The 10,125-nt window shown below is 41.4% G+C and overlaps 1 protein-coding gene across 1 annotated transcript in view; it reads left to right on the plus strand.

The window, feature by feature from the left end:
* LOC104521859 (A disintegrin and metalloproteinase with thrombospondin motifs 2) overlaps positions 1-9,663 on the plus strand; it is a gene marked incomplete at its 3' end in the record, with an annotated part of 42,380 nt that extends 32,717 nt beyond the window's left edge. Inside the window, exons 8-10 of the mRNA XM_029084016.1 lie at positions 730-843; positions 7,941-8,086; positions 9,488-9,663. Coding sequence (XP_028939849.1) covers positions 730-843; positions 7,941-8,086; positions 9,488-9,663 — 436 coding nt within the window. The remainder of the gene's footprint in view (positions 1-729; positions 844-7,940; positions 8,087-9,487) is intronic.
* Positions 9,664-10,125: the final 462 nt, after the last annotated feature.

Here is a 10,125-nt window from a genome sequence, read left to right on the forward strand (position 1 = left end):
GAGTGGTGTCTCTAGATAATGGACGAGAACCTTTAAAGCATCAGCTGTAGTATTGTGTCTTGTCACAGTTCCCACTGATGCTGCCTTGGAATAATGTCCCAGCTAAAGAGGGTCTTTTCTTACAGTTGAGATGGAGGCTTTCTGTTCTTCTTTGTTCAGAATAGCCAAAAGTATGTCCAGACATCATGGTTTAGTATATTGTATGGTAGGTGATTCTCATCCTCTCCTATACAAGCTCTTGCATTGTAGGTAAAATGCCATTTTATTCATTGGATCAAAGTCCTGAGCTCAGATTTCCATCCTTCTAAGAAGGTGATTGTGGCAGCTGAACTACAGTCTGAGCAGTTCATTTCCCTCTCCCATGAATCCTCAAGGGTTTTTTGTTTTGTTTGCCAAATGAAGCAGGACCATTTTGAAAAACTGTAAGAAAAGGCACTTTATGTCTTGCCATCTGAAGGAACTAGTTTTCCACTTGTCCAATCTGTCTTTGGTGACTCGTGTAAAACTGTTTTTGCCCAGCCTTATTCCATCAAATGCAGGTGGGATCTCACTTCAGAGTCACTGATGATTTTGCGTGAAAATTCAGATTTGCTCAATCCACAGACACAACGGTGTTCCTCAGGAATCAGCTGAGAAAGGGAAAACCCCACCGTGCTGCAGCTTCTCTTGCAGTTTCCAGTGGGAGCTCTCTCGAAGCATTGTCCATTCTGATTTTTCTTGTGTTTTCAGTTCCGTACGTTTGATCCCTGCAAGCAGCTGTGGTGTAGCCATCCCGAGAACCCCTACTTCTGCAAAACCAAGAAAGGGCCTCCGCTGGACGGGACCATGTGTGCACCAGGAAAGGTGAGAGCGGGTACTGCGTGTACCTACACACTCGTGTGTTCACGTGTGTTTGTGTGCAGTTGGTGAAGTTCACCTTAAAATCAAGAGGAACAAGAGAAGAACCTATCTTGAGGACTTAAAGTCTGCTAAGATGTGGGACAAACTCAGGAATGCAAGTAAGGCTGTTGAGCAGTGTGAGATGAGGAGGCAGGGACCAGAGCTGGTGTGCCTGCACAGCAGCTCTGTGACCATCAAACCCTGTCCTCGTGCAAGTCATGGGAGTGTATGCAGACTGCCCTGTGCTTCTTGGCAAGTCGTTGTGGCAGAGCCAAAAATGGGGAAATTTCTACTTGCCCACAACTTGTGTGGGGTCAAAGGCATTTGTGTTTGTGTCAGTGATGGTTGTAGTGATGCTGACTGGCTTCACTGGTGCTGGTGGTGGAGAGAGCAGCAAGGTCCTGGAGATGACAGTCAAGCTAAGGCCACCATGGCTGCCCTGAGGGAAAGGATGGTTGTGGTAGTTGAGTGCCATCATCATGGCAGAGAGGGACTGTGAAGAGAGAAGAGCAGATTAGCAGAGGTGGATTGGCTGGCTTGATGAGAGTCAAGTGAGGCAGGAGGAACTGTAGAGGGAAGGTGTGAGGTGGCAAGGACTCAGACAGCTCCGACCCCTCAGCCACCATGCTGGACCTGCTCCAGGTCTCAGTTATCCTGCGGTGGTCATGCTGTGCTCATAGCAGATCTGAACTCCCAAGTCCTTTGAAGTCTGCTGAAAACGTCTGGCTTCCCTGGGCTTTGGATGGAGTGAATGAGGGGGAGAGGAAGATGTCGCTACTTGGAAGGCTATTTTGTAAAACCCAATGGATGACATCATTTATGTGATAAATGAACCGTGTTAGCAGCTGCTGTTACGGTTTGAAATGTTTTGGGGTTTTTTTAAAGGTAGTGTAATGCTAAATTAATTCCCTAGCAAGTCATGCTCTATATAAACCACTCCCTTCTGATTTTCTCTTCTTTAGATTATTCCTGTTGTAACAGCTTTGTTTCTTGTTTAAAAATGTATGCATTTTTAAATTACAATCCAAAATCTTAAAGAGTTTCTTTGGATTCATTTTTCTATATCTTGATTTTTGTGGTAAAAACATTCATGAAACCCCCAGAAAAATACAATTATATTCTATTTTTTTGTGGCACCCTCTTCCCCAAGCCATTCATTCATATTAGTATTTGAACAGAAATGAGAAGAAAAAAATAACTCGTAACCATACAGTTAAGGATCTGTCAGCGCTTCCATTATAAACAGTTTGTCAGGATATTATGCAACTCAGCTGTAAAAATTTTCCCTGGACTGAAACTTGGGATCCAAGGCTTCAGCAAACTGTGCAGACAGCCAAGCTTTTTAGTTTGGTGGAGATGCAGGCGAGTATGTGCACAATCTGAAGTTTCAGTAGATGATAGGACTATGACTTGGTTTATTCCCAGAGGAGCTGTCCCAGTTTTTTGATAAATAAACTTATTGCAACCTTCCAGGAGAACCTGAGAAAATAATATAAAATGAAAACCATTTTGTTAGATAAAGCTCAGCAGTCTGAGCTTAAACAGTTTTTTAAAAATAGCATGAGTTATGAAGGTTATACAAGTGACTTTGTGTATCTGAGCTCAGCATTTGACTGGTGTATTTATTAGTTGTTGGTGATTTTAATACAGGCACATCAGATCAGTCCTTTTCCATCTGTCCCTTTCCTTTTCATCCCTGCCTTTGATTTGGCCTTTCTCTCTTCACTCTCTTCATTGATTTGGACAATCCCAGACTCATACCTGAAAGGATGAGGACTGTTAAATGCACACAGTGCCCAAAGCTGGGACTCAGTTGCAGTGTGGCATCTTCCTTTAAGATACATCTCCCATGATACTTCAACAGCACATGAGGAACAGGAAAATAACTTCAAACTTGATCCACTGTTTTCTTGGGAATAACGCCAGAAAAGAACAGAAACATAAGCAATTAAAGATGTTGATTCAAAAAGATCCATTTGTTTCCCACTTTAGAGACTTGCCGTTTTTGTGATTTCATACCACTAATTCCCAGGGCCTATTTTAAGCTCAAACCAATCACAACACTGCTGATGTGTCAAAGAAACATCCTGGCTTTGCAGCAGCTGAGGGGACCGAATGCCAGAAACGAACGTGATGTTTGGGAGACTAACACGGAGTATGATGCATAGATATCTAGTGGAAGGTGTCCCTGCTGATGGCAGGGGGGGTTGGAACTAGATGATCTTTAAGGTCCCTTCCAACCCAAACCATTCTATGATTCTATGATATTCTCACCTAAGCCTGGTGTTCAGATAACCCGTAACTGGTCTCTTTGCTTTCCCAAACTTAGCAGATGCTATTGAGGAGAATCCAGTCCAGCTGCCTCCTTCCTAACTGGTGATCAAGGGGAGAGAACACCTATGGGAGACACGAGATCTGTAGCACATTTTCAGCAAGCACGCTGATAAGGGCCGTGTCTCTGCACACCCAGGACCTTCATGCTGACCCTTAGAAATGCAAGGAAGATTAGACTTTCTAATGCTGTCTATATGTGTGCACGTATGCATGTATGCGTGCATATAGATGTCTGTTTCAGGAAATACATGTAAATGTGTGTAAGCTCTTCTGTGCATGTGGTTATTTGATATAAGTTGCCAAAAGAGTGAGGTTCTACCATTTCAAAAACTTTTCAATAAGTCTCCTTGTGCAAATGGAGACATTGAACAACCTTTATGTTAACTGGCAGCAAACTAATAATTTACTGGGTATAGGGATAGAAAAATAAAATATTCTCTTGGAGCTTCCCAGGCAGAGAAGAAAACTACTATTTTTATAGAATCCTAAAGGAAATAGTGTATTTTATATTGCTCCCAGTCTGATTTTTTTAAGCTAGATTGAGTTTTCAATAGCAAGAGGGAAGATTCTGTCAATTTTGTGAAGCTTTGATGATGCAGCAACTTGCAATTACTTCTGTGTCTGAACGGTCACATTAACTTCCATGAAATAACTCCAGTGTGTAAAGTAAAGCACACGGAGGGGCAGAGTCTTAATGTGAAGTCAAAGACACTCCGTAAATTGCTACAGTGAACCATGAAGACAGGACATATCTGTGCAAAGCTTAACTCTGCATAGCATTCTGTGGATTAAAAAAACCATATGCTTTCAGCTGATAATTTATTTACTTGTATACAATTCTGTCAGCTCCATCGTTAGCCTCTGGCTTCTGAAGCCAGGCAACCTTCAGAAAGAGATCATCAGGTTTTGTTGTTCGGTTTTTTTAACCGATTACTCTTCTGGGGAGACATTTATATCGTCTGAAGTAGCTAACTGCTCTCCCCAGGACAGAAATAAAACCCAAAGTCATTCATGCAAGGAGATGGCATGCTGGAGTCCATCTGCTTGCTGCAGTGACCAACACAAAGGTTTGCATCGCCTCAGTCTCCTTTGTTTCTTTTCTTGGAGAGAGGTGAGAGCCTGGTACCTGCCCCTGCCAACCGAGCTAATGTTGCTCTTGGATTTGGCTCATGTGCCAAGGATCCAGCACAAACCTAGCAGGTTTCTCTTTGCTTGTACCATGCTAATGAGACGATCTGAGTCAAACTTGGAATGATTTTTTTGGTCTGTCAGGAAAGGAAGGGAATGATTAAATATTGAAATAAATAGATATTATTGAGAAGAAAAATGGACTGAGAAAAAAGGTTTCTGAAAACACTAATGTGTACTCAAAGCAATCCAGATAATTTCCCACTGAGAAAGCTGACCTCAGCTTCTCTCGGAGACAGGAGACAGATGGGTAAGTGTATGCTGTGTTAGTCACCACAGAAACAGTGAGAATACTTGATTCTCCACTGAAGAAACTTTTACTGGCTCACAATATACTTTAGTGTTAGAGCTTTCAGTTTATCCCTTGCAACTAATTATTCTCAAACAGATGGAGCAGAGCGGGCCAGCCTGCGTGTGATGGGAAATACAAATAAATAAGTAACACTCTCCTGATATCACCTCAGGAGAGTGGGGAGAGCTGAGGGCCACCAGCCGTGATGCAGTACGAGGGGTTACCTGGTAGATAATGGGGTGTCAAGCGAGGAGATAGGAGAGTTGCCAGTTACTGCCTGATATAAAATAGGTAGAGATACCCATGGAAGATCTGCAAGTGTTTTCTTGAAAAATTAACTTGCAGATGCATTAAGCCCACAGGAGCACACTGGCTCTTTTTTTGGCGTCCACAGCAGTTGTTTCAAAGAACTGCTGAAAACAGCAGTGGAATGTTTTACTGCAGGAGATTCAAGCTTCCTCTCCTGGAAATTGCACTTGTTTTGGACTGTCCTGTTTGCCAGAAAAATAGGCGAGACTGCAAGAAGTCATCTTGTCTTCCACTAAGAAAACAATTTGCATTTACCCGTGGTTTGTTTTTTTTCTCATTAAAAAAAAAAAAAGCTTTAATATGCTTCACTCTTTAAACGAAGCCCTCTGTTTATGAAGGGAATAGTGGTTGAAATTGGCTCTTTTCCACCTCATTATGTAGTTAATGTAGTAGCAATAGGAAGGGTTGGCTCTAGCTTTCTTTATTACACTGGAGATTGCTCCATCTCTGGTTTTACCTCCTCACGCGTTTCCTTGCATAGGTCTTGCACAGAGTAAGACTCTGTTGTGAATCATTGTTTTATGTAGGCTCCTTTCTTTTACTCCACAAACAAAAAGGCAGAGCTGAGGATGACTCATTTTACACAAATGCTTGTCTCCTAATAGCTCTGCCTCAGCTTCCCGACAATCAACATATGACCAGCTTCTCCAGTAAAAATCAGTGCTGCTCTTTCCTTTACGCAGCAAAGTCAATAACACTTTTCCATGTTTGCCTTTCAGTTCAGGGATCAGTCACAGTGTCAAATAGGTGGTTTATTAGTGGTTGTTGCAAACCCACATCCCCCTGTTCCTGGCTAAAACAGGGAAAAGAGATTGGAAAACACAGCATGACTTGTCTCTCCCTCTCCTCTGTGGAGTCCAAGTGCTGGATCCTGGATCATTGCATAATGAACATAAAGCTACGTGGCTCTTGAAATGGATTCAGTGACTGCTGTGGAACTTAGTGACACCTGAGGGATGCAGAGCCCTGATAAAAGGGTGTTTAAGCAAGAATAGATCAGGAGCTGTCACATCTCATCTGCTTCCAAGCCCAGCTGAAATTTGTATTGACAAGCTGATGTGTTGCCAGCTTCCCCTGCCTCTCTGAATGGTCCCATTGCTACGCGGGGCCTGACGGCTCAGATTGTTCATTCAAACAAACTCCTCTAAAGCCATAAGTAAACAGTCCCTGAAGGGTACAGCACTGAGCTTCAAAACTGAAGAAGGCAAAAGACATATTAGCATTTTGCATTTCTTTCATGCTTTGCTGAATTATCTCTTGTTCTGTCAAACAGCTAAGAAAAATCTGCCCATTCCAGCTCCAGACTAGGATTGGTATAATTGGCTTTGTAGTAACTCATCTATTTCATAGGTTTTGACTTTGAATGTTTGAAGTCATGAGAAAGAATGAATAGTTGAAGCCTAATTTCCACTCTCTTTTCTACTCCTTGTCCAACCAAATCAGCACCAAAATAAATTACATTAATAAAGAACCAGTCATTGAGCAGATGAGCAAATCAGTAAGCTGTGTCTTGTCACTATTTTACTAATGATTCTCTCTTTAAATTCAGCATTATTAATGATTAACCATCACTTTTAAATTTGTCTTCCAGATCACTAATCACTCTAGGCTTAAGAAGGCTCTCCTGTTATATATCTTCTGATTTTGTTTTTGCTGGCAGCATGCATTTAGCCATATGCTCAGCTTGTGCTTCCTGCCAAATTCCTGCATTCCAGGGCTTGTTAAGCTGTGTAAAATGTTGTTGTTGACTTGAACGTTAAGGAAAGTAAGTGACTGATTGCACTTGTTGTTATGGCCATCTGTGCGCCGGAGCCAGAGCTCTCATCCCGACAGGATCTGTTAACGCAGACAAACTGCGACAGTCTAATGCAAAGTCGTTTGTTGGGCTGGAAATATTTTTCCAGCACCCACAGTTCATCAGTAGACTTTTATGAAAGCAGAAATAGTACCAGAAAGGGCCAGAATCTGTGATCGTTGAGAAGAATTCATCCTGACTTCAGCTCAGAAAAAATTCTTTGATTAGGGTGCTGATGGAATTGGTGGAAAAGGCATCGGTGGGTTTCTTTAATGAGAAGAGACAGTAGAGAGTATCAGTGCTGAAGCTATGAAGGCTCTTAAAGAAATGTGTAAATATCTTAGAGGTTTGGGGAATGTAGCAAATTGTGTCTTTCAGCCTCGTAGAATGACTGTATTAAAAATCAGGTAAAAGAAAAGAGAAAGCCTAGTAGGGCATGATTAATTGTGTAGAAGTGGGACTGTCCGGGGCTGCTCGCTGGTGTGTTGGTCAGTTTTACTATGAGATCTCCAGGGAGAGTGCAAGAGTTCTTTATTTAATAGCAATAATGTCTAAAATGGGAGCTGACTTTAATTTCATGCCACTTTCCTGCCCACATTTATTGCAGGACTGTGTATGCCGAGGTAGGAGCTGCTGGGAAGGGCGGTGCTGTGGTGGGAGCTCTCGCCATCGCTGCCTGGAGTGGCTGCATGCAGAATTTTACCTTTAGCCTTCAAGATTTGGGACTCTGCCATTTCCCTTAAATGAATCTGTGTTAGTTATGTTGAAATCACCACTGCAGATACATGATGAAGGCGTGTAATGCTGAGGGCAGTTTGATGAACTTGGTAGGCTGGACTCCTGCATACTTAATGTGTATACTTAATACGTGCATACTTAATGTGTAAATTGATAATATCAGAGTGAGTTTGTGATCATGGGCATGGTCTGACAGTGAGTCTCACTACTTTCTCCTGGAGAGGTGAAAAAAAATCCAGAATTATGAATTTTTTTTAGGAGGTTGGAGCTAGATCTTTAAGGTCCCTTCCAACCCAAACCATTCTATGATTCTATGATAATATGGGCCTAAAATGAAATCTGTTGTACCACAGCTTCTCATATGACATAATTCCATCATCTTTGACATCTAATTTTTTCTTTTAGCATTGCTTCAAAGGTCATTGCATCTGGCTGACACCAGACATCCTGAAGCAGGATGGACACTGGGGGGCATGGAGTAAGTTTGGCTCTTGTTCTCGCACCTGTGGCACCGGGGTGAAGTACAGGACACGGCAGTGTGACAATCCCCAGTGAGTATACATACATACACCCGTGTGTTCTTCTGATGTGGAGAGGATGGGTGGTGAGAATCCTTGCTAAATTGCTAGTGCAATAATGCAGTAAAGGATGTTGAGTGGTGCTTGTTAAATTTGACCTATATTATATATTGTCAGAAATTCTACTTTTGGCCCTTAGCAAGTCACAAATCATCTTTATTTCTCAGTTAATCCATCCATTAAGCTGTTTATGCAGTTAGAAGGATCTTGAAAGTGCTATTGCACTATTGCATAAAGTGTAAATAAAAGTTTAGGGCCCTATTTATGTCTTATTTTAGTATGTGAGTATGAAATAATGCCAATGGATTACATTTTTCTTGCATTATTTTTTAAAATTCTTATACCTTTTTACATTTTTTGTTTAATCCATCGTTTTTGGATATTTCAACAAGAAAGTCTTAAAATATTTTCAAACTGTTTTCATTCCAAGCTGGAACAAAGCTCCAGAGATCTGTTAGTTTTAGTAATATTGAATTTTTTTGCTTTGATAATTTATATATGGCTCACCTAGATAATGTAGAATGAGTTGATTTCAGTAACACTGGAGTTATAATATGTTTAATATAGATTGGTGTGTACAAATGATCTGAAATGTGAAATTATTGCTGTCTTATTGCAGTATCATAAAATACCAAGATCCTAACAGCAAGAACTGAAACAATTGTCAGAATTAAATTATTTTACCACGTAGAATATTTTTAACATTGACTTTCTCAGTTTGTGCTGATACAGTGATTGAACTTGACTAGTGTTAAAAATCATCTTATCATCGAATAAGAAAAAAACCTCAAGTTTTATGAAGCAGCATCTTCTGGTGGAAATTGTTCTGTTAAGAAAAAATGTACCCATTCTAATTTCAGCCTTTGGCAACATGAAAGTGACCTTTATAATTGTGGGCACAGTTTTAGTTGTAAAATCTATTTTCATGTAGGAAAAGCCTAATGTACTATTTAAAGTGTTTTCTGTGTTTCCTGGAAGAGAGTGCAAACCCAGCTATGACTCCTGAGCTCTGTGTTGCCAGATGCAGCACTGAGCCGGGCTCTGTCTCTGCTTTTGCTGCTGCCTTAGGGGTGAATTGAATGAGTTGCTTCATCTGCTTGTGTTTCCCTTTTCAGGGCCACACCAAAAAAATGGCTTTTCTTGCCTTTGTCAAGTGGTTTGAGGCTTTTCTTGCAGAAATTGTTTTTTAAGAGCTAAATAGTGACAGTGGGTTTTTAAAGGAAATACATATTTTCCATACCAGAAATACATCACTGGCTTAATCAAGTGCCTACTGACATGATTGGGAATTAAATTGCTTCTCAAATGATTTGATAGATGCTTGATTGATGCATTAATGGCAAAACTAACCATGGCTTTCTCTCCTTCCCACAGTCCTGCCAACGGGGGCCGGACGTGCGTGGGGCCAAGCTACGAGTTCCAGCTCTGCAACACTCAGGACTGTCCTAAGGACTTTGAAGATTTCAGAGAGGAGCAGTGCCGGCAGTGGGATCCTTACTTTGAGTACCAGAACACGAAACACCACTGGCTCCCTTATGAACATGTCGATGGTGAGCACTTCTTTTTTCCTATGAAAAGTAAAATCAGATGCAAACATGAGTAAAAATTATATAAGGAGAGGTAAAAATTCTTCTAGTGAAATCATCCCTCACAAATCTGTTCCGAGTTGTTTGGAGAGATCAGTGAGTATCAGTGCAGGAGTGATCCAATTCATACAGTGTATTTGGATTTTCAAAAAGCCTTGGACCCTGTTCCCCAAAAACTGCTTTTAAACTGCATTATCATCAAATAAAAGGGAATAGTCTTGTATGGGGGTGTGTGTCCCACGAGGATGGGTGCTGGCAGCATGGGTGCTGCTGAGCACATGTGGCAGTGAGCTGGGAAAGGGAGCAAACGAGGTGACAAAATCTGCTTGGGATACAAAATTAGGCTAATTAAAATAAGATGGCCCACAGTGGGAGCTACAGAAGGACCTGGTGACACTAGGTGACTGAATGTGGTGAATGAAGTGT

This window comes from Antrostomus carolinensis, unplaced genomic scaffold, assembly GCF_000700745.2.
Source record: "Antrostomus carolinensis isolate BGI_N321 unplaced genomic scaffold, ASM70074v2 scaffold6883, whole genome shotgun sequence".
NCBI classification, from domain to species: Eukaryota; Metazoa; Chordata; class Aves; order Caprimulgiformes; family Caprimulgidae; genus Antrostomus; species Antrostomus carolinensis.